The 25,886-nt window shown below is 41.4% G+C and overlaps 1 protein-coding gene across 2 annotated transcripts; it reads right to left on the reverse strand.

The window, feature by feature from the left end:
* Nucleotides 1-369: 369 nt before the first annotated feature.
* Nucleotides 370-24,274, reverse strand: galnt13 (polypeptide N-acetylgalactosaminyltransferase 13; the record flags this gene model as incomplete). Of its 2 annotated transcripts, none has more annotated exons than XM_079276660.1 (11): nt 370-510; nt 7,630-7,764; nt 8,446-8,544; nt 10,634-10,773; nt 12,357-12,537; nt 13,774-13,891; nt 14,377-14,547; nt 15,690-15,897; nt 16,290-16,456; nt 18,718-18,886; nt 24,133-24,274. In XM_079276660.1, the coding sequence occupies 11 exons, from the start codon at nt 24,272-24,274 to the stop codon at nt 370-372; spliced, it is 1,671 nt and encodes a 556-aa protein (XP_079132786.1). The 2 variants fall into 2 exon arrangements, with proteins under 2 accessions (XP_079132786.1, XP_079132787.1); XM_079276661.1 differs by lacking the exon at nt 370-510 and adding an exon at nt 4,812-4,877 and having other exon boundaries at nt 7,612-7,764.
* Nucleotides 24,275-25,886: the final 1,612 nt, after the last annotated feature.

Genomic DNA, 25,886 nt, shown 5'->3' on the forward strand with positions numbered 1-25,886 from the left:
ACAAGCAGCTAAGCGGCAGTCTGAGCAGCGCAGTGGATGCACGGCCAGCGGAGTGCTTTGATTTCAATGTTCTCCATGCACGGACCTCACACATTGTCCTCCCTGCTCGGACACGACGAGGTCCCCAAAGCCCCGGCTTGTCATGTCGCCTGAAGAGCAGGTGCAGCTCCTCTCAAGCCTGAGGCGAGCTGAAAAAGGAGTCGCCTCCATAATGGAAGATAAGCCGCTGCCGCCCGGATCTTTGTGTTCACTGGCCGGGCTGTTACAGGAAGAGGTGTGCTGTGGGAAGAGCCACCTGTCGAGGGTGTGGAGAGCCAGGGCTGATTAGGATGAGGACAGAGCGGTGGGGGAGAGAGGTGAGGCCAGGGATCAGACGCTCAGGGTCATGTTACGGAGCAGCCACTGCTGAGCGCGGCTGTCGTTGCAGTCTCTCAGGGTGGGGACCATCTTGTCCTCCTCGGACGGCATGTCCAAACACTGGTTGCTGTTCACATGCAGCAGGGTGAGCCGCTGGAGAGGGAAGGACGAAGACGCAGGCAATTAGATGTAAACACGGCACATACTGACGTACAAACGATACACAAAGACTTATTTATTGCTGACGCTTTTCAGTTATAATTTCCCTCTATCTGCATCACTGACTGTACTTCTGGGGAAAGTTGAATCCACCTGGATGTCTGAGATGAACCTTCACAGACGCACTTCCAAATATTGATCTCCCACATTTCACAAAAATACCTTTCGACCCAAGTAAATGGCCAGAGCTTGTTGCACTCAGTAACTGGAGCTGGAGCAAGAAAAAAACAATAAGCACATCAATGGAGCCGGATGTTCAAGTCGAGAGAAAGCGAGAGTCGTGCCCTTTATAGAACACAACGTGCACCGAGGTTGCTCGGAAAATTGAGGCTATTGTTAGCGGGGAGACTGTTGTCATGGCCACTTTACAGGTTTTCTCTGTGAACGATTGCTGAGCATCAAAAGCATCAAAAATGTTTTACAAATAAGACTAGCTGTACTCAGCAATATTTTGGTTATTTTGGATCACATGGGTTGATGTAACGAAAAAGGTTTGCTGGCGGCGCTGATACAACTGATAAGCGACGCCTTAGTCTGCAGCTTGTGGCCGTTTTCTGTTGCTTCCGGCTCAGTGTTTTAGTTTGGAGTTTTAGTCAAGTGTTGGCAGCCTAATCCGGGGATAAAACGCCAGCAAACATTGGACGCAGAGGTGCAGTCAGGTGGTGGGACAGTAGGAGCAGGCCAAATGTCCAAAACACCTCTTGAAAAGCCCGACCAGAGATATCAGACCAAGATGCTAACATACGTAATTATTAGCAAAACAGAAACAATGGGAAGTCACTGCTGCTCGCATTGTTAATAATGTTCATTTCACCGAAACAAAAGGGTAAAAAAATTGAACTTTAATAGAACACAGGCATTATTTAACACCTTCAGCTGATTGTCACACCAATTCATCCTCCAACTGTTTCATCAATATAAGTGATCGTTAATAAATAAAGGCATAACTGTCTGAGATAATGGGAGGTGGATTGAGATTGTAATGTTTCTGACCTCTAAAACCTGTGTAGAGTTTACACTGAAGTATACCACATCCTCTCAAATGGATGTGCTGCACCACTCCACACATTGTCCCGTCTCCCTTCTGTCTGTTTACTCTTCTATCAAACAAACCAGAAAAGTCAGAAGATAGAGCTCAATGTCCAGACTGGGAAAAAAAACTCACCTGTTGTGATGAGCTGAACTCAAGCACCACATGAGCAAGTACCACAGAAATCTATGGCTATCTGCCACAAAGGCTCCGGAGATAGCACTCCCTACTAACAACTGGAAGAGAGCTCTCAACGGCCTTGATTGACCATTTGTGTTCATTGCCTCTGAAGTAACACGCATCCGCAAAACACGCATCCGCTCACTTGAGTTGCTTCTCTCTTCCTAATGATCCCAGAAGTCGAGGAGAAGTGGAGAAGCTCAAGTTGTTTTTTAAGGAGAAGCAGAAACACTGCTTAAGAAAACAATGGCAAGAGATAAACTGGGAAAATGATGTTTCAAATAAAATTGTAGATGCTACTAAGACTATGACTGTATCATTTTTTTTTAACATTCGAAGCTTCTGTTGAGGGTTTTAAATGAAACTTTGAATGTCTGTCATATTCTATGACATCACTCTAAACAGATCAATGATCTTTGATCAAAATCCTCAATTTGAATAAAGCAATTAATCAGTAGGTTTTTGTTTTTTAAAATAAGTGGTCAGTGCGTTCCTCTCTTTGTGTGAGACAAGAGCAGACAGTTTTAGACAGGAGTGAAAATGTTGTTTTTGAAAGGCTAAAAAACAACAAATTGATTGAGAGAGAATTGATTGAAGCTGAATATTTTGTTGGATAAAACATGTTGTGTATTTTTGGAAATAATATCTAAAAAAATTGGCTATTGGACTTCACAGCGCAACACATAAAGTGTCACAAAAGAAGAGATAACCGTAGTTGCACTTGTCTGCACCATGTTATCTTGGGAGTCATTTTCAAACTAAACAGCAGTGCACATATAAAAGAGCATCTGTAAACACAGTATGCATGCGACATTAAAAAATGAGCAGTATTTATCTTGCGATGGAGGAATATTTCTTCATTAAAACAAGATCATGCTTTGACTGTTCACAGAGGATATTCAGACTAATGAGCACACAGAAGCGCTCAGGCCATGTTTGATCTGAAGCTATAAAACACAAGGGCCTGACATTCTCTGCCTGGATACAAAGAAGTGTGTGCACACACACAAACACACACACACATCTTTCCTGAAGTACACTTTGCGGACCGATCTACAAGAACAAAGAGAGCATGTGACGTTCGACCTTACTCACCTGCCAAAAAACGAAAGAAAAAAACAATTAGCTAGCTCCAGACGACAGAGATAAAAACATTTTTTTTATTTGTAACAGCAGCTTGTTCGGTAAAGAATTGGCAAATGAGAAGCAGTATAATCAGCAAGTACTTCTCTTTGAAGGCGTATTCGCACATGGAGCCTCTCCGAACTGGAGGTAGATCTAATCTGTCAATCATCAGAACCTGGCTTCGGCAATAATGAGAATAGTATTTTTTCATTTCATTTCATTCAAAGATCCAAACTCACTCCACCGGCAGAGATGACAGAAGAGGAGTATAACGGTGGAAGGTGGAAAAACCATTCCACATTTAATAAAAAATTCTAGAAATGGCAAGGTCTTGTCCTTTGCTCGTAATTATTTCATGCCTCCTTTGGGGCTGAGAAAACTCCCATCTCAGCCTCCGAGCAAATCAACTAGCGTCTCCGGAGCAAGTCGCTGAGTGTGTGCACAGCTGAGACCGGCTAATTAAATGAGGACGGTTTCTAACCGCAAGTCCCGGTTGAGGAACATTATCCTTTTGTCACCAAGAAAGCGCAGTGAACTTGCTGAAAGGCACAAGAGTTCCTGTTTGGCGTGATCTTGTGCTGACTCTGGTGATCTAGAGGGCTGGGCTGCTTTTCTTTTTGTGGGAAATAGAAAAGAAGCAGATTCCTTTTTTTTTCTCAGGGCAGAGTCAGGCGACAGCCTCATTTGCTCTAATGCTGCTCTGCTCTTGTGTACTTGCTGTCCTCTGGTGCTGGCTATACCACGAGGACCTCTGAGCGTGAACAGCAAATCAGGCCGTCGAACAGCAGGTCACTCTCCTGCCGCAACTCTGAAACACACCAGCAGCCATGGGAGCTCCTTACCCAATTTACCCTGCTTGCACACAAAAACGGTGGCATGCTACAGTGAAATTGCTCTTTTGTTTTTTGAGAGACACAACGGTACAGGACTCTGAGGTGCAAACAGCATATAACTCAGCAGAACGGAATGGGCTATGGAGAAATTTGACAGACTGGAAAAAGCAGAAAAAGCAGCACCACTGAAATGGACAGAAATACTGAGCCAAAAAAAAAAAACGTCCCTTACAAAAGTATGTAAATAAGATGCAGGCCGAGTGGTGAAAAGCACTATAATTGCCAATAATTGGGATTCATTGGATTTACAATATGTGCATGGCACACAGCTGCACACAGCTGCTTCAGGCCAATAGGAGAGTGGCCTGAGAGGCCAGGGCCATGAAAGGCAGGTTCACAATGAAGGATCACTTCAAAAGAACTTGCCAACAATGGTAAGCCCATTTCAATTAGTCCTGTACGTAGATAATCAGCTAAAAATAACACGTCCTTCTGCATCTCGGGCATTAATTCACCAGACGCAGCCAGTCCAGGGGACAGCCGGTGGATTTTCACAGCAAAATAAAATATTTATGCTGGAAAATAAATGTCAAATGAGATCTAATTTAGCATGAAGACTGGCTAAAGGTCTTGCAGATAGCATATCATACATCAACCATCTTGATGGGACATTTGCCATTGCTCCGTGTGCCTCTGCCCCTGTCTTCATACGTTCCCCCTGAAAGGTCACCGGTAAAAGCTACTTAGTGCTCCCTAAAACAATTTGCATGCACATTCTGACTGATACCTGAAAGATCAACATCATAACAACAAGCTCTGCATTCATCAGCCCTCACTGACAAAAACAAGAAAATAAAAAACAACAGCTAAAAACAGTTACAAAGGTGCCTACTGAAGGCCGAACAGGTCAACGTAATCTACTTCTAGCAATGCTCCTGACAAACTACATCACTACTGAGCAGCTAAAATGACCACCACCTTCTGCTCTCAGCCTAGTTTGTGCTAACCTGCTCACCTCAGGCCCCACAGCTCAGAGGAAATAATCAGTGGGGCTGAAGTAAAGGCGCCTAGCCGTCCTCCAGACGGCTGATGGTCAGACATGATTGGGTGTTCATGTGGAGGAAGGTGTGCTTCTGCGGCGGGCCGGGATTGAAAAGGGACAGATGGTCGTGAAGGTAAGTCCAAGAGTCGTTAGTTGTTGTTAAATGAATCTGTTCTTCACAGCCAGGTTGTTGCAGTTTATTGAGAGGTGATTTCGTCTTTTCAATGACAGTTGGACCTAATTCTTTCTCACATGTCAGCGTTTATGAAAGACACAGTTTTTAGTGAGGCTTTAAATTCACGGTATGAAACCACGTTTCTTAACACTGAGCCAAATTTCACCAGGGACAACGACCACATCAATAATTGATAAAAACACATTTCAAATACAACAATGTATTTATAATAATATTAATGTACAATACAGATAATAATAGTTCGTTTTTCATATACTACAAATGATTAGATAGGCAATGCACAGCATTTATTTTAGCATTGGTTAGTGGTTTTGGATTTACAGCCTTTTTGAACTTTTTTTATTTTTGTGCTGTACGGATTTTGACATCATTTCTTTGTCTTACGGATGTTTTTATCAATTTATCAAAATAATCAATAAGCAAATGTTTTGATTTGATTAAAATGTATTCTCTTCCTCTTTTGGTTGGTTGATACAAACTGTGGCTTTGGTTCTTACCACATCAGAGCGATCGCAATCATGAGTTTACGATTTGTAAATAGCATGAAGACAAACCAAATGTAACGAAAATCCCGTTATATCGTCAATGCACAGAATGCTTGCAGGGTGTTACCATGAGAATCTTACCCATCTCTATGTATATTATGTGAAGCCGATATTCGTATAGAGTTGTTGTTGTTGTTCATAATAAACTCAGTGCTGTCAGAGTGCTGGCATTCAAAGTCTTGCATTTTGGCAGCTGACCTATTTTGTGGCTGACACAACCTGACAGCTCTCATTTGGTTTAAAAATACAGGAAACTGTTCGTCTACAGACTCTACACTCACGCAAAACTTCACATGTACCAAAGTAAAAAGCAGAGCTGGATAAAATCGGCAGATTTTCCCATTTGAACTGAATTAAACTCTCTGTGTGAGTGAGAATAGGGGAATATTTTTGACTGCCTCGAACTGGTGTATTCACCTGTGATTGTTGGAGAAAGCAGAGTGAACACATAATTATTTTTGGGCTGCAACAGTAGAGCAGGTGAAGAAGTCACGGTTGAGAATGACTACATCGGGAATATGGAGAAGTCGGGTATTCCTGTGAAAGTGAAACTGATGAGCAGATGAAATGTTAATGGGACTGTAGTCACCCAGGTTTCGGTCCCTGTCCATCACACTTGGGCTTAAGATAAACTTGGCTACTGTCAGCTGTGAAACCCCGAATGTGGCTTACAACAGAGACCAGTCCTCTTAGTTCATGAATTATTCAGTTTTCCATATTAAGAATGCACCCAGAGAGCAAAGTGTAATGAAAAGGTTTCTCCCAGGGTTTGTTCGCTGCTTGATGGAAAGGCCTCCCGGCTTCCTCTCCTTGTCATATCTACGTGTCAGCGATAGGACATCTCAATCACTGAGCGACAACACTGTGTTCAGAGTCGTCTTTTCTAACCGTCTCCCAGCGGTTTAAAAGAAAACACATGAATTGTTAATATACAATATCCTTTTTGTGTTGTGTAATCCATAATGAGCTTTGAGTTCTGAGTCAGCAGGACTTGAGGAGAATATTGTTGTTGTCCTAGTGGATTCAAAATGTCTCTATGTCTCTATCTGTTTCTGTGTTTCAATGAATAATGTCATTGTAAGAATATTACAGCTTGCATAACCAGGAATATTAAGTAAAACGAACCTATGCAGTTTTTTTGGCTTCGTCGGTCAGCTAATCTTTGTTTTCATGTTGGTGCTACTATAAATAAACAATGAGTCACTCACACATTTATACGTTGTGTAAATACAGTAGTGTCTTACCAGAGTGCATCTGAGAGGCCATAACGTCTGTAATGTGCCACACGACATTGCAGAATGCATTGGGATTAGCTTTGTTTTTCAAACTGGCAGGTGTTTCTAAAATTGTGTACACCCAAGTGATTTCAATTATATGGTGGATTAAATGGCAGGAACAGCACCAAAAAATACACCCTCCAGAATGACCATACAGTTGAATCAACACGTCTCTAACAAAGAGGTGTTGATTCAAAAATAACTGTCTATAAATATTTTATTCGAGCAGAAATATTGTGTTCGACTGCATTTGTTTTAGATACCGGTACATGTACTGCAGTGCATTTTCTTTGCTGACCTTTTTGGTAATGAATCAATAAATATAATTAATTTAAAATGAAACATCCGGCTCGAAATCTATTTTAGAGATTGAACTTCAATCATCTGCCAAAAATTGATAAACCATAAATCATCTACTCTACAGACACTTACACAGAGATCTGGGGCAAATCACCACACTCGAATCACAGGACTCACACTATGGAGCAATATTCAGGGGCAATGACTTGAACAGCTTCCCTCAAAATCATATTCCCACTTGCCAACATACGACGTGAAAGAGGAGAGAACATGAGAGGAGAGACACAGATGCTGGGGTGGAGAAAACAACTTCTGTGCAGCTAAAAGAAAACCGGCACACAGCGCCACCCGGTGGCAGCAAAGCGGTACTACCCAGATCCTCCCCAATGGCACAAACAAACCAACCAATCAGCATTTCATCAGTCATTTTTCAAAACATCAGGCATCAAGGCAGCAGAGAATGGCCGTCTGCAATAGCAGCCTGGTTATGGATTATTTGGCTGCTACGGGGAATGTGAATCCTACCTCGGCGTCGTACTCGAACATCTGGTTGCCCTTCATGTGGTGACACTTGAGCATGACGACGGGTCCGTTGAGGCGGGAGACGTCCAGACAGAGGTCGTCTGTCCTAATTTCTTTGTCGGCCGTGTAAGAGAACACCTGGAAAACCAGATGTCTCTCTCAGAAGATGGAGCATCAACATCATCGCTAGAAGTGTGTACAATCAATGTGCTGCAACGTGTCTTTGACGAGAGGATATGGGAATGAGTTGAACATACTTATTCGTGATTTTATTTTTGATTTACAGCCCTCATGGTTTGTGTGGTGCCAAGCCCAATTTAGATGTTATGTACAGTCTAAAATGAGTAGAGTTTTAGTGCTATCTATCCCCTTCACCAGTGTGTTGCTGTTATCTCAGGGTTACATTGAGATCGTGTCTCGTGTCGTGCAGCTATACACACAATGTCACGTACCGAGGAGAACAAAGTACAATCAAATTCTTGCCACTTCACAATGACCCACAGCACGGAGCCAAATCAACAAAGGACTTTAGAGATGACGAAAAAAAACTTGGCAAAAACCCCCAACTTGAATTTAAATTGAAAATGGGTGGATTGACTAAAAAAGTTGGCAATTCACACACACTTTGCATCCAACCTGATTGAGCTCAAGCTTTCGAGAGAAGGCAAAATCCTCGGCTCGGCTTGTTTAATGTTAATGTAAAAGAGATTTATTCTACATTCCACTGGCAAAAAAAAATGCTTCTAAAAGCATGTGTTCATAGCACATTGTGTGCACATAAAAGCAGAATCCAGACCACAAACAACACATATTCCTCACCTGGTTTCCACCCATGCCGTGACAGTTGAAAAAGCCAACTTTCTCGTTCTCCTTTCTTCCCATGTTGTCCACGCACTGGTTGGTCTCAACATTTCTGATCTACAGGCAGACAAATTAGAAGGAAAAAAAAATAATTCTAAGTTACTTTAACTCTGATTTGAAATGAACGTCCGGTCTCTAGATGGGCTCATTTCAAACTCATTAGCAGCTGTAACCAAACAGAAGCCAGTCAGATCCTGCTCTATCTTTCTCATGAACAGTGAATCATCTGTTTTACAAAGCCCCTTTTCTCTGGTCGTTTTCATGAATGTCCTTTTTTTATTGCTCCTATTTCGATGACAGACTCTGTGTGTGTTCTACGGAACGTGAAGCGGAAACTTACTTTACACACATTTGAAGCGGTCGAAACAAAACTGACATTTACAGCCAATGTAATCCCAAAATAATCAAACTCGTGATTTACTCTTAACTGCAATCATGAAAAACGCATGTGTTTCTGCCAGGGTCCATTACCTGATTCCATACTTGCTAAAATCTTTAAAGCTAAAGCTAAAGTTGGTCAAATAAACAAATAGTCGTTGGACAGAATATTAATCTGTAACTACTATTTGATGATCGTTTTGGTAATTTTAGAAGCAAAATGCCAAACATGTGCTGGTTCCAGTTTCTTAAATGTGGGGAATTGAGGCTTTACTTTCTCATATATCATTGTAACCTGATGATATCACGATGCCTCCTTGGCCTCTTGGAAATTGCAGGCATTTCTTTACTATTGTTAATCAACAAAATAATTGACTGATTCATAATTATGATTATAATTGTTATTTGAAGCCCTAAAAATCCTCTAAATAACATTAATTGTGCCACCAAATTGTGTTAATTCAAATTCTACCCATTATCTTCGCTTCTAAAGATGAATGGATGAAAAGGGACCTGACTGCTCAGCCTGAGTAACCCCTACCGCTGACTTCACAGTCAACTCAGTGGGGCTGATATATTCAACTTATACATTCACGGAGCTAAAACTGAGCTTGCTCTATACGTCGCCTGAGCAACTTATTATTCCTATCACGCAGGAACAGAACGGCGTTCATAATTAAGTGATATAAAACCTAATGGTTTCAGCTGTTTAAGAAATGCTGACTGTGTGTTATGGAGGATGATAATCAGTCGGGAGAGGTCTGCTTGAGGGGAAGATGGGAGTTGAAGTGCTGCAGTGGCTACAGGAAGAGAGAGAGAGAGAGAGAGAGAGAGAGAGAGAGAGAGAGAGAGAGAGAGAGAGAGAGAATCAGCTTGTACTGCAGTACAGCAGAGCAGCACAGATTAAAATCCTCTCATCCTCAGCTGCATGAATGTTGGAGGATTACAGGCTCATTTCACCACGAGTTCTTCAGCTGACATGATGGCTATCATACAGACAGCACACTGCATGGCAGTGCTGACTTTACGCCATGCTGTCGACACGGCGCCACGGGCATCAGGAGGCAAATTCAGGTCACTCAAAAACTTTTCCGTGTGAAGGGAAACTAACAAATAAAAGGAACTAAAACGTATGTTATCTTGACAACAATTAGCCATGAGTTCTCACGGTTTAGCTGCAAATTATCGCGCAATTCCCACAATCCCCTTTCTAATTTCGAAAGAAACTACTTTGTATGTTCCATCTCTGCTTAGTAAAGCGATCATCTGATGAAAAATGACCTCTGGTTTTTTTCAGATTTGTAGAAAAGGGGAACACATATTTTCACAACAAACTGCACAGCTTGCTGGGTAACAATGTACAACCCTGTTTGAGTGAGACTCTGACTTACATTTGCACTTTCTTGTCTTCAATAATTCATTTTTGAACAACACAAATCTTTGCCATGAGACTGTGTAGAATGTATTCATGAGCCTTATCTCAGCTACCCAGCATTCACAGTAGAACTGTATAAACATCAACACTGACATCCCCTTGTTTGTTTATTCTACGCGTTCAATACGAACAGCTGGGAATGTTTGATGTTTGTTTTTATCGAGTTTCGCCCAGCTTTTGCTGGATTCTGAGATTCATCTCGCAGCGATATTATCTTTCTGAAAACGCACGCCCAGAAGCTACGAGGACATATCTGACTGAATGCAGACGAAGGCAGCCTGCATCTACCATTTAGCTGCATTGTGGGAGATCATAGTACGAGAAAGCTCATACTTCACCAAGTGAGTAGTATCTTCTTGGGATCTGGGAGTCTGGGTAGATGTTCTCTAGATACCAGGAAAACGGTTTGCACTTCAAGGCCTCACGGAGGTCTTTACGGGAAGAAACGTCTCCGTAGTCCACCCGCATCACGCCTACAGATAAAATGTCAAGACAAGGATTCAGATATATAATCATCAGTCAGTGTTCACCTTATTATTTACATGTTTTAATTCAGAAAATAGAACAGGCGCGATGTCCTGCACCACCAAGACTAACCACCAGAGGGACCCTTTGTAAAAAACAACACTTTGCCACCTTACCTGAAAATGTAGCCTGTGTGGGTGGTCAGAGAAGGATCTTCTACACATAAACACACAGAAATCACCTCATTTCTGCAAACGAGGGCACGTGAGGAAACTAAGTCAAATCCAATTTAAACAAGACAGCTCCTTCAGAAATGCACAAATGCAACAATTGTGGCAAACTGTGTGCCATGATGCATGTTATTTTAGCCAACATGGAGACTGAGACTGCATAATGTATCAGCCTCGATGCAACTGAAGACCGAGGAAGGATTAGACAGCGACCGGGCACAGGCACTTACAAACACATTAGGCAGATGGTTTCTCCCCAGAATGCCTCTTAAGGACTCATAACTTGCATGTAGATAGATCCAGGGTGGTCATTTATCATGAAAGAGTGTGATTGCAATCAGGGAAATACAATGCAAACACGTAAACGTGGTGTATTCATCCATCAAACAGGAGCCCGACAGTGCAAACAGCACCTTCTGTAACACCTACAAGGTTTTACACTTTAAACTGGGAAACAGAAATGTCAAGTTGGCAGATAAAAGCGAAGTGCTGAAGGCCATTCTTCCTCCTCTGGTTCTCCAGTTCCCCTTCTATATCTTTCCCTCTCTCTGTTGATTCTGAGCATGAATAACCTCTTTGATCTTCAAATCACCCGTGCACACATGAGGGACGAGGAAGAAGATGCACTTTTAATAGGATCACTAGATGCCAGAAAGACTCATCCATCAGGACCGCGGCTCCGTCTGCACACCTGCCTGTGGGAGAATCCTGCACGACTGTGTGGAGGAGAAGGTCTCAATTTTGGCCACGAGATCGGCAGATTTCTGATGTTCCCTCATAGGTTAGCTGGCGTCTAAATCACTTAACCACAGATTTCCGGGACACTGCTGTCTGCTAAAGGGTAATCACAATTCTAAGTCGACAGATGGAGAGGTACTCATCTCTCAATCTGCACTGTACCTGTCGTTCTAGTTTGTCTGTGTTTGAGCTTTGTCGAAGAGAAGTCCGTGTTGGAGAGGAAACCGTCTTTGACAATTTTTTTTTAATTCTGATTTTCAGAGGAGCAGTTAAAAAAAATGAAGTAATCCGTTTGGAAATGACAAAATGCAGCATATGACTCCAATGTGAGGCGGAGCAAAAGGAGAAATATAAATTCTTAAATGAGCAAGATAAAAGTCCCATGTCAGACAATGAAAGAATGAAAGAGAGCAGACAAGTCTTTCCTTTTCACACCAATTTGCTAATTCAGCGAGCACATGAGTAGCAAAGAGGGGCAAATGTCTATTAAATCCCTGACTGTACTTTACATTCCCTGAAACTTTAAAAAAACATGCAGAATTCATGTTAGAACTGTCGTCCACATGTGACACTACTATTCCAGAGGCAGGAAGATGCAGCCAGACAGTGGATCAGCTCTGTACCTGGTGATATGATATAGAAGAAATCTTTGAAATCGTCCATCCAGACTTCGGCCAGGCGCCTGTTGTTTTTGTTGATGACTTGGCCCGTTCCTCCGGGGAAACTGTACGGGGTGGCCTTCCGGAAAACATGGCCCACGTGTGAACATGTTACTATTTCCAGCGAGCCACCGCACTGCCAGATCTGCAGACACATACACACAATGGAGCTTTATATAGCGTGAGGCACGAAAGCAGACAAATACATTCGATGCAAACTGAACCGTTCCCCTATTTGATGGTGCCGCGCTCCTTGATCCTCAGGTAACACAGACACATTGCGATGCTCCTAATCTGCAAGCAAAGAGGCTTAAGCAAAGAAACTAGAAATCATATTCTTCCCAAATACCTATATTTCATGTGTTTTCTTATTCAAAATCTAGTCAAGATAAGAGTGGATGTGTATCAACTGTAGACCTGATTAAGAAAGAAACTTCTTCTTGTGTTTCATCATTCATAAAGAGGTTGCTTTGGAAAATCTCTAATTTCCCTTTTAACCTCCATTGTATAGTCCAGGAGACAAAGGGGGTCTTAAGCCTGGACTTTATTTTGAAAGATTTCACCGCTGCCTGTTGTCTTTCAGCAATAAACATGGTTTCTTGTCTATTGTGTAATTTCTATTCAGTCACACGTGAAGCTGCACATCAATCACTGTGCTGTTAGATGTGAGCTAATAATAACATTCTGACATGGGACAACAATACATTTTCAAGTATTATCCTGGGAAAAATAATTGTGATTCATGATGTTATCCAGATAATCATCGAACTATGCTTAAAACTCTTAAAATGCCACTAAAAAAATACTGTAATTGCATTTAGTTAAGAAACAAAAACATGTATTACAGATATGTAGGACACACTGTGAAAAACAAACCTCCTCCATAAATAAAGGATACATGCATTTTAAAATAGCAACTTTGTGTGAGTATGTTCTTCCTTCCTGATTTTCTTTCTTCTTTTTTTTTTAATCAGGCTCTATTTTACACTTCTCTATCATAACAGTGAACTCTTTTTGAAGTCACTCCTGTGACGATATTGTGAGTGTTTCTATCACAATCAGCAATAAAATCCCATTTTGTCCCTCAAAACATGAAAGGACATTCTAAGCAGAACTAAATAATGATGTATTTTTTCTTTTGAGAGGTAAGGACATCTCATTTCACTAAACATGCATTTCTACGATTCCTCTTTCCTTGCATTTTTCCCTTGGAGCGCTCACTTGAATCTTAAGTGGAAGTGACTACGATTCAAGCAAAAGATGCAAGTGAGGTAAACATGGATGCAATAAAGGGAGATGGCATGTACCAGTTGACATCAACCAACTCTGGGGACATGATAACATCAAGATACTGTAGCATCCTCCCCGGACTGTCACTCACGCGAAAAGACATTTCCAGGTTTTCTCCGCCCCAAATATCCATCCCTGGATCGTAGCTTCCTATTTCTTCAAAGTATGATTTGTGTATCGAGAATAATCCTCCTGCCATGGTGGGAGTCCTGCAAGAAAAGCAAAACAATCCTTTTGTAATATTACTTCTCTTTTTGCTCTATTTATGAGTACCTTAGTGTAACTCTAATGAACATTCAGAATATAATAAAAGACCAATTTGTTTGACAATTTGAAACAAAGCCTCAGAGGGGCGATTACTTTCATCTTTTAATTCATTCTATGTTAAAGTCGGCCCTTAATTAAGTATGTTGTTTGTTGCTGGGAGTGATTTGCATACAGATGACAAAGTGTGCTTGGCTTTGTGTAGCCCCAAAAAAAGGCAACTGTCAGTAGAGTTTCTGCTTTTCTATTTTTGAAATAAATGAGCTCATATACACTTGGGCTTCAACAGAGCACCATCACAACTATCAGGATGCTATTTAGGCAGTTGTTTTTCATCAGTGGGATACACAGAGGAAAAACGATCTATTTATTTCAGCAAGATAAAAATGGCACTTTTCATTTTGAGAAAGAGGACGTCTTATTTGTGTACTTGACAGGCAGAGTTCGGTCCCCCTTGCGTCGATCCATCTCCCTCTGGGGAACTGGGTACCAGCGGAAATTCAGCTTCCAGTTGAATCCACCATAGGTCATGTCTGAGCCGGCCATGTATTCAAAGGTCTCGTCGCTGATGACATCGATGATAGGGCACACCACTGCTGCCCTGAAAGACACAACACAAGAAGACACGAGAAAAATACAGTGTAAGATTCAATGCTTATTTTAAAAAAAATACAATACATACAAGAAAGGGAAATCAAATCAGGTAATGGTTCGTATTTTAAAAGGTAATGGAAGCCAAGTGTTGATCACAACAGGGCTGCAACTAATTACTATTTCTATTGTGGATTATTCTGTCGATTTTGTATTCATCATAATGTATAATAATATCATAATGTTGTATTTACAACTGAGCAAAATTTGCTTATTTTTTAAACATAATCAATTGCATTTTGAATCCATTTGCCATGAGGTCATAGTGTTATCTCAAAATTTGAAAAGATTTACAAACCCGATGTCAACCTGCCCTTTCAGCCTTTCCTTCGGTCTACCAAAACAACCTGTATCATCAATCATGAGAACTTGCAGTCAACACACTGTGTACTTTCTTTCTGCGCCATCTCATCAGTCTGCACCCATACGTATAGACATCAATGCATCTGCAGCAGCATTCAGTAAAAGTGTAATGGCTCCATGATATAATAGTCTCAGTCATATGATGCTGATTTATTCCTGAGGGACAAGTAATGTGTCTGACCTCGATATATCGTTATCCATGTCACTCTCACAAATACACGCCGCAGATACACTGAAATAATAGCTCCACGCTCTGATGAATAACACCTTCTCACTTTAAATGAAAAGAAATCCCATTCGTGTCTAAAAATGTCCTTATTCACTTTCATCTTGACTTAACCAGCGTCTAGGTTTTAGCACTAAAATGAAGCTGGAGTAATTGGAGCTTTTCCTCTGAGGCAGCAGCAGAAGCAGACGACGCAGAATGATCATCTTCTCCTATCAGCAGCGTCAGGCTCCAACAGTGTATTCATAACTGATAGTTTGCTGTCCCATCAATATTCAGACAGAGCTTTGGCTCAAGCACTCGATGATGTACACTTCAGTGAAATGTGATAATGCCAGTGTTATTAAAGCATGTTTCATGACTGAACAGGCAAATGATTAAAGTGATTGAAAATGAGAAGATCACAAGCGCCCAAAGACTAGAATCCAGTCCTTGTTTCGTATCAGTTCCGACATGTCATCATTAAATTGGAAACTTTCAGTGTGGTCTATTTCAGCTCCTACCTGTCCTCTTTGATGCGTGCCAGCAGGGGCTCCAGCCAGCCGACAGTACACTCGCAGTGAGCGTCCAGGAAGGTGATGACCTGCCCTTTGGTGGCGGCAGCCCCCCTCAACCTGGCTCTGATTAGACCCGAACGCTGCTCCATCCTCAGGATCCTCACTGGCACCTCCAGAGTCCGCGCATAGTTCTCCAGCTTCTTCTTCAGGAAGTCTGAAACAAAACAACAGACATTTCAGCAAAGGTGCACTTGTCGAAATCATTTGTCAATTGATTGGAACATGACTTAAATGATACATTTTTGATAATTGTTGTAATTTTCTAGCAGATTTTTTTGTCAAAGTCTAAATTTAAAATCGTTGGGTTTAAACTGTTGGTCAGGCAAAACAAGAAATCTAAAGATGTCAACTTGGGCTCTGTGAAAGTATTATTACCATCACTACTATCACTATTTTCTGATGTAAACCAAATGATTAATGTATTCATCAAGAATATAATCAAGCTATATTCCAAGCTCAGAGTTTGTCTCCCATATCGTTCGCATTGATCGACAGCCTATTCTAGCTCAAAATGTGCGTTAAACCTGTGAGTGTTCACTTTCTAACCTCGCTCGCTGGCGTCGTCGACCAGCACAATCTCCACCAGCAGATGTCTGGGAGAGCGGTTGATGACACTGTGAACTGTCCGCAGCAAGGTGCTCCACGCCTCGTTGTGGAACACGATGACAATGCTGGTGTTTGGCAGCTCGTCCGGATACAGCTTGGTCTTACAGCTGATGGAGCGACAGTGAAAACAAGATGAAATCAGTAAAGTAGAATTGCACAAAGCAAAGTCAAACCCACGCGTATTGCTGAGCTACAGGTATAAGTAAAGTTAATATAAAGCCCCGTCTATTAATGACTTCTCGTGAAAAATCGCATATCTGTTGTTTAAGTTTTGAGTCGATGAGCAATTCCACTTCCATTTGAACAGCTTCTAGATGAAAAACAGTTACTCGTCGATCGTCATCGAAGCAGCCCTTACATTCTTGTCAGGTCCTCTTGTGGGGGTCCCAACCCTCAGGTTTGGAACCACTATTTTAGAGTACTAACTCACAGATTATTATAATAATTGTTATAATAATAAATAACGATAACTATAACCCCATTTCATCTTGAGTTGTTGTTAAGTAAAATAAACGAATAAAAATGTAACATTCTTGGTCACATATTATCCTTTAATCAAGTAGAATCCCACACATTTGCTGCTTGTAGCTTCTTTGAATACGAATGTTTTGAATTTACATTTTATAGACGATATAATTCACTCAACTAAATAAGAAATCATTTGTAGCAGCTAAACTAAACTGAACCATGACTAATGTAATACCTGAACATAATCGTTTGTATCCTTAGACCTTAACCTTAAACATAGCCGGTCTAAATATATTGGTCGAAGTGGTTCTCTACACCCACAGCTCATTATATTATATGAAAAGTGTCTGAGAAGAGAGTGTGTGTCACTGCTATCAAATGCTGCTGTCAGAGCAGAAACATTGTCATCTGAGATTCACTGACAAATATCTCCAAAGCAAGTAAAGAAAGTAAAACCGCCGTTTCCAGCGATGTCAGCACGTCCGCTTGACGGCTGTCTGTCAAAAGCCAAAGAGTGAGAATGCGGCAAACTTGGGGCGGCGGCGTCGCGGACGATGTTGAATAAAGAATGAGCTGCGGTACAGAAGAAGTGGAGGAGGAGGACGGCCAGGGCAGCAGGAGGAGGAGCGGTGGGAGGTGACGGAGGGTGGAAGAAGCCATCGGAGCAGACAGCATTGCTAGTTCAGTGCTGTCTATTCAAAGTGACAGCACTGACTGACAGGACCAGGCCAGGAGGTTGCCTTCCAGACAAAATCTTACTGCCGTTCACAGGCGACGACTGGCCATTCTGCATGGCTCTGGGTAATTTCACGACACAGCAGGATGCATTTTTGCAAAGCTAAGCTGTGCTCTGTAATAAAACTGCTGTACTATTAATATTGAGAGAAGGATAGCCATAATGGACAGAAGAAATGTTGCAATCAGCTGAATGTTCACTTTTTCTTCGTAAAATAGGTCTTGTTTTGCACTATGCAGGCAAATTTATCTTTATATTTGCAACGCCACGTTGCCGAAAGTCTTAAGAGTTGCCGTTTGCTTGGTACAGGTAAGAGTTGCATAAATATCTGCGTAGCGTAGGTGTGAAAAAAGACATTATTGTGGCCTATTTCTCGATGTGTATCTGACTGGCAGAGCCTTTGGCATATACTTAATGAAAGTGCCGTGGAGAACTTGTGTTCAGTTGGAATATTTAAACATGAATCACTTGGATAATGTCTCCGCAAGAGGCGAAAGCCGGTGCATATCAGCCGCCCGAGACGAACGCATGCTCGTGTTTCACACAAATTGCTCCTCGGATTTTCATGAAGTGCTCGAGTAGATCTTGAGTGACAGTAAACAAAACCTCAGTCCCATTCTAATGTCAGGCCTAATGTACACACTTGAGGGATCTGATGGATTCTGCGTTGAAACCGTGCCCATAATTAGAGATGTCTTTTCACATTAGATAAAGTTATTAAGACCAATACAATCGAATGGCCTCAACAAGCAGTCTAGAAATGACTTTAATCATCTGAATAACATTGCTTTGACAGTTTAGAGCATTTTATCTGCATCACTGTCTTCAACCCTGTTGAGACTCTTTTGACAAGAGAACGAATCCCTGCTGCCTTGCTGAGGCATCCAGCACATTTGCACACAAGCCTGCATACATTAAGGAGTGAAATCCCTGGAAATAAAGACGAAAGAAGGAGAAAGCGTCAGCCGAAATGTCAGCTTTTTGACATAGAAATATCAGCGCCTTGCAATGTGTGACCGTTATGAAGTGTACTAAAGTTTGCAGGCAGCGGAGGAGCAGGGCGAGGACGATGTAATGCTGCTGTGTTGAGAAGCAGATGTGTGCGTGTGAAGGTGTTAAAAGAGTGTCATTCACAGCATGCATCTGGAAGACGCTCAAGCTTACCCATCCAACCTCACATCTGGCAGACTCCTGTTGAGTGCGATCATGTCGCTGGCCATCAGGTTGAACTGGTTAATCTTAAATAGCTCCTTCATTTTCTCCTGGTTGTCCTTGGGGATGTTCACTGCCTTGCCCATCTCCCCCGGACCCTCGTGGCTCCGCGATATCACCGCTGTAACATAGCAGAGGCAAAACAAAAGGGTGTCTGATGAGAAATCAACCCCCCTTTTTTTGTATTATTCTCACTAAGGAGGTAAGAAGTAATGTCAAACTGCATTGTACAATAAATCCCTTTGTATATATCGTCTATTCTTGCTGAGGAAACCATTGGAGAGAAGAACTACTTTGGTACAAAAGCCCACTAAATTACAAATGCTCCACATCTCCTCTCTTAATGGAAGCACTGACTGACCTTGCTGAACTCAGTCTGTTGGCTGTGCGCCCTGTTCTAACCATTGGAGAGAAAAACAGTTGTGGTGGTTTTTCAAGAACTCAAAGAAGTAAGAGTGCAAAAGTTGAAAAAAACATGATAAATATAGTGCTGTTTTGACAATAAATGATGCCACAATAAGGGAAAATGATCCACATTCCGGATATATCTTAGAAATATACTTCTTTGATCATTTATATCATATATAATCTGCTGTTCTGGGACAAAAAGTGTGTCTCTTATCTTTTTTTGTATTCTAAATTGCTCCATGACAAACGGAATGAACTGCAGATAAATTCTGAGAGATCCCTTTTTTTATTGAAAGCATTGTGCAGCGTTTATTATCCGACTCTTCAGGCGGAGGAGATTCATGCTAGTTCTATCTCGTTACACTCGGTAAAGTGTAATCTTCTACACTGGTGAAAAGCCAGCGCATACAGACTGCAAGTACCGAACGTGTGTGTTTTAAGATACAAATGAATGTACCGGCAGCATGTACTGGATACAGGATGTGCTGATATGTAAAGTATGTTGTACTCCCTTCAATAACACATACAGACAATGTGAGTGCATTCTCTCAGCTCTCACCTGGTTGCTGTGGCTCTGGCTAACTGGATATTAAGCACTGCACAATCTGTGAGCTATATATCATTTTAATCTATTAGGAGGTCTTGAATTCTGAGATTTGGGAGAACGTGAAGCTAAATCCTTTCCAGGAGCTACTACTAGTCTTCTTTGCTGTACACTGCTAGTCTGATGCCTGCAAAACGTCAGCATTGCTGCTGCTGCTGCTGCTGCTGCACAGAGTCAGCTCCCTTCACCAATGGTAAATAACCTCCCACAGATTCATGACTGTGCTCTCTATCTAATGTTTCATGATTTAAATGTCTCGTGAGAGCTCAGCTGGATTCTTTCATCCCAGATTTCTCTTGTGAAGGTGCACTCAAGACATGAATCTGCATACAGATTGTCCTTTTAGCTCTTTTCATTCTCATTTACTTTACAGGAAAGGGTCTGTGGGTGCACAGTTGGAGGCTCCATCGCAAGCATCACTCTCTCTTTCCGTCATACTTTACCTCACCTCTTCCCTCTGCTGCACCGCTCTGCTTTCTTCCTGCGAGTCTGACCCAGCTGGCATTACATTATAGATCAGAAAAGCTCCCGTTGAACACAAAACCACAGCAGGCCATGAACAAAACGCCCTGCAGAGTACGGCCTCGCTCTCCTGATTTGCAGGGATGCACCGATATCGGTCCGGACGTAATTAGCTGGGTCAGATATCGGTGACAATCTATTCAATTCAACTGTTCAATGTTTAAATATACTTCATTATATTGTGGAATCTAGCTACATTTAAATCACTTCAGCTCCTTTTCATTTTCAAGATTTTTTAGCAAGTTGCTGGTGAATTATCATTTTTAATAATAAATAATTCAATAAATGTATTCATTTGTTATGTTTCACAAAGGTAGGAAAGCAATGTTGAAGTCATTGATTTGCCTTGCACATTAAATAATGATCGCAGTCACTTCCACACAATTAGGCATACAACTTATGAATTAAACACTTGGATCGAGTCGGTATACGGTAGCTGCAGATACCCACAGCCCAGGTGTCACTATCGGGACTGAATAAGTCGGATCGGTGCCTCCCTACTGATGCGCACCTTCACTATATCTGCAACATACTGTCTTTGTACACAACTCCAAGTGAGGTGATGCTCACATAAAGATCAGAGGTTCAAGGCTCGGATCAGAAGATTTGTATGACTTGCAAGTGTAATACCTGCAAAAGTATGAGTGCCCGGAGGGGAGGAAATTCGAAAGAATAATTTATAGTTGGAATTATATTTTTGTCTAAAAAAGATCAAAGTAGCATTCTGCAAAACACCCCGTGGTGTCTTCTCACCTCAGCTCTGTGTGCTATTGCACATGAATAATTGCTATTACAAAATGCAAAAATGCTCTGAATGATTTCTTTGATAAATTGTTTGTTTTCACTGTTCTCGATGAAGCAACACATCTAGTAACACTACAGTTAAAGTTTACGTATATCTATATAGATAGATATATTTACATATGTGCTGCAACGCTAAACAGAGATGCAGTGATTTACAGCAGAGACACAGCAATCCAGCACCAACAGTCACTGAATTACATTTCAATTTTCAAAAATATCAGACTCTTTATGGGGCTGATTGTGACAAAAAAAAATGTAACTGAGTCCTATCTATTTCTGTGCCTTGCAGTGATGCAACACACTGGCAATGCAATATGTTGAAAATGTAAAATTCGATTAAATGTCCATTAACCAATCAACTGTCAGTCAGTTGATCAGTAGATGGTCTTGTCTCCATCTCTGAAACGCTTCACCGACATCATCAGACTGTCGAGTTGATAAGTCTGTCTTCCTTTTCATGGCTGCTTTGCCGTGTAGCGAGCGTTTTCTTGCACAATATTCCGCCATTGAATCAGGAGTTCTGTATTTGCAGAACCGCCAATTGGAACGCCCTCTCTCTGACATGACCTGTGATTGACCAAAGTCTCTAATCACCGGCTAGATTCTCTAAAGCCTGAAAACAGAGCCAAGAGGAGGTGCAGAAGTCATTCTCTCAGACCACTTGAATTATAATATGGTGATTATGGAATTGTTGCCCAATGATGCTAAAAATATACTGCCTACGCTAGCTTTAATGCTCAGTCACTGTAGCTGTCTCAGGGTAGATCTCCACAAATCTCAAGCCAGCTTATTAAAACATGCACATTTGAAGTGGGCAAAAAAATTGCAAACAGACTGATTATATAAATTACGACTAAATGTAGTCAATAATGGAAATCAAAACCGAAGGACCGACTAAAAAGTTTAGTGGGTGAATTTCTCCAAAGCTGCGTCTAAACTAAAAGATCAACTCCACTGATAACTTCTGTATTTAAGCTTTTTTTGCTCTGTAGAGAGTTTTCCTTAAGTGTGAGAAAATAACAACGATGATGTATCTCAGATTGGGATTTAGAAAAGAAACAGAAAGCTTATTACATGAACTGTCGGCGTGGAATATTCTTTTCTTTAATCTGTGTCCCCCAAGTCCACCCATTGTATGGAAGGGCAGTACTAAATCAGCTACAGTGTGGTGCAAAAAATAACACGGAAGACTTCACATAAACGTGCTGCTGACGAAAGTCGATGCAGCATTCTTTCCTTTCCATATTGTTATATTACTTTACCTTAGTTTGTCAAACAAAACGTAAAACCTTACATCAACATGGGCAGGGCGACTGGTCATAAAGTTAATTATTGTCAAACTGAAAAACACTGATCTGTGGAGTGCATTGCACTAAACAGGAACTTAAGGCAGACATTCTTAAAAAGGTTATTATCAGCCTGGTAATGACCCGTGTGGGATCACTGGGATTTTGCTTGGCTCTCAACATGTATAGCTTTGGCGAGAATAAATGCAGCTGTTTGAAGGAAATGTTTTCACAGCAACATAAACATATATTAGAGATGAATTATGACCTGTTTACAATACCTCTAAACAGCATATAATACATAATTTAAACTGCTCATGACAAGATTTGTTTTAATCAATTCAATTTAATCAATCTTTTATTTCCTAATAATCTGAACTGTGTGTTTTCATAAAGGAACACGATAGATGACAAAGTAAAAGGATGCAAGTTTCACTGACTTCAGAGCGGTTGAAATTATTTTTGGGACAAATGGAGCCTTGTAGACCAACTGCTATAATCAACCAACAAAGGGATCTGTATCTTCCAATGGATCATCAATGATCGGCGATTAGTATCGTCAGGGAGCAACAAAGTTATAGTTGCTCCCTTTTTTCTTTTGTGCTGATCCGATATTTGATCCAATCCGTGACTCTGATCCATGACATTACTCCACTATATTTACACAGCAAATAGTTGTTTGCTGCTACACAATGTATACCTTTAACTGAATGGTAATCAGAGTAACCTAACAGAAAAGCTTCAGTAATAATCAGTTGGGGTAAATTGATTCGATCAAAAATTGAAAACGTGAATCGGGCTCTTTAATTTGGGGCAGAACAAATAGGATTTAAACACCTGCAATGTTACAGAAAACCAGTGTCGTCCAAAAAAATGTCATCCCTCCACTCTTTTACTGAGCAAATCATCATATTTAAGCTATTTTGGTATGGTAATCAGTCTCAGTAGCTGGCAGCTCTGCCTCATTCAACCTTAAAAGCAGCTTAGCGAGCCTCTGAGAAACCTGCTTACTGCAGGGCATGTGAGGAAATGAACTCTGCTAGAGGTACTGTGGTTGAGGTTGATCTCTGAATCATACCAAAACTAACGCACACACAGAGATTGTTTCAAGGTTACAGTGCATCAGTGGTGGGCCGTCAGGGCCAGCAAAGCCTTCTCAGAATCACAAAGTTATAGCCATTTTATAATTTAATACATGTATTCTGATTATTTTTCCCATTAGCTTATTTTCTAATTGTACAGCTATTGTCTTCCTCAGCTGCTCTGCAGCCTGCAGCGCTGCTTCCAGTGCAGCTTGTTTTAAGGAGATGAGCTTTTATCCAATCAGATTTCGCCTCTATTTCTCTAGGTAAGAAGAGAGGCCTGCTTGGAAGCCTTTGCAGTTTAAGTAAACGGGGACGATATTGTTGATTGTCATAGTCTTCAACCAATCAGATCTTTAGTGTGACATTTTTGGCGTATTCTTTGACATGTCAGAGCTGTCTCGGTGGCCTACGAGTACGTCAGCATTAACGTGCAGCGTGATTGGTCAGTGGGCTATTATCACTCAAAGCAGTTTCTGACCAAATCCCTTCAATATATCCCAAATGGAAATGGACTCGATTTTCTCCCTTCGGTCTTTTAACCGAAACAGCTGCTGAAGCCAAGAATTAACATTTAAACTTGCTCTCAGACATCTTCAAATGCACTCACTGTAAACCCCTTTTGTTTCCTCATCACTCTTTTCATAAAGGGAATACTCACCTCGCAGGGCCGGGAGCAGCGAGCGGTCTTTCCTATCGTCACATTTGTTACACTCGCTGAAGTAGAGCAGCAAGAACACATCCACCAGCACCCACACTAAAGAGGTGGTCAGCACCACCTTACAGTAGGCAAACCGTCGCATCACCTCCCCGGGACGTCAGCCAGGAAATGGAGGGTCACAGCGAGTGCTCAGGAGCGCTCAGCCTGCTGATGAGGCGTTTCAAGTCTGGAGACTGCGTGAGGAAACAGGGAGGAGACAGAGCAGGTGTGACCAAGAGGCGTCATCCTAAAAGAGAGAGAAAACACTGAGTGAGAAGGTGGAATTCTCAATCGAATGACGACAGGAATCGCGATCATTACTTTCGTCTACATGCTGTCATTCGGGACGAAAGTCAATCATGAAGGCCAGGATAACCTCAAACTATCAAAGTAGAAATGAACATAATTTCAGCAAAATCTGTGAGGAACCACATTTAAAGGTGGATCAATATTCGCCTTTTGTGAAAGTAATTTGTTTTCACCTTTATCCAGACTTCACCTTTATGCATTTTAGAGCTTTACACAATCAGTGATTACAGCATTTTCCCATTTATTTATTTAACTTTGCCTACGATTATGTTCGTGGAATGTCACATTACACAAATACATTTGAGGTTATGAGTTAGATTTGGTACAGATGTGCAGTTGAGTATGTTGGAGAACTACTTGTATACATATAAGGAGGGAGAAGGAAAAACAGTAAACAGTAAGAGTAAACTGCTTCAACGGTGTCATCATAAAATGTATTATGTAGTTACATTCATTACTGTAAGTCATGAGAGAGAGAGAGAGAGAGAGAGAGAGAGAGAGAGAGAGAGAGAGAGAGAGAGAGAGAGAGAGAGAGAGAGAGAGAGAGAGAGAGACAGAGCAGGAAACACAAGGCACATTGTGGATCATAATGGTGACACACTATGAATTTAAAAATAATCAACTCATATTATCACACAGTTTACACAGTGTAAAACAGCACACAGTGCAATTTAGCCTCTGTATTTAACCCCTATTTGTATTAGGAGCAGCTACTATACTGCTGCCCGGGTAGCAGTTTGGGGGCCTCGTGCCATGCTTAAGGGCACCTTGGCTGTGCTCGGGCAGCACACTGGCGCCTGTCCAGTCCACACAGAACTTAAGGGTGATGGTCCATAGGAGGCCACACCAACTTCCTAGATTGGACTGTCTCCAAAGCCTCCACATTTTTCCAGTTCAAAGCATAAGTGAATGCTCATGTCCCCTTTACAGACTTCTCCCACTTCATCAGTAGTGCTGCTCAGACCATCTGGGAAGCTTTCACACCAGAGGCAATTTGTGGAGGTTAGATATCTCATTTGGCATGGAATGTATGCCTCACAACATTTCTGATGAAAAACAACATCATTTTCTGTCAAATAGGATTTCTACTTGACTGAAATTATAGGTTTTTGTTGACTGAAAGGCTTATGAAAGTATAATCAGAATGGAAGTGGGATGATGGGGGAAAAAATGCTCAGCCACGGAGAATCAAACACAAAAACACCCGTAGCCCTTTATGCATTCAGAAATATATCCGCTACAATATACTATTACACAGTGCAGTGCATTCTAGTTTACCATACATATACTTGTACATATACCTTAGTGTGCATTTAACCGCAAATGCATATATATAAAACAACTTACCCCACCTTTGACTTGTCTGACTTGTCTGACTTGTGGAAAATGCCTGAAGCATCCCCTGT

This window comes from Melanostigma gelatinosum, assembly GCF_949748355.1.
Source record: "Melanostigma gelatinosum genome assembly, chromosome: 10".
Lineage (NCBI taxonomy): Eukaryota > Metazoa > Chordata > Actinopteri > Perciformes > Zoarcidae > Melanostigma > Melanostigma gelatinosum.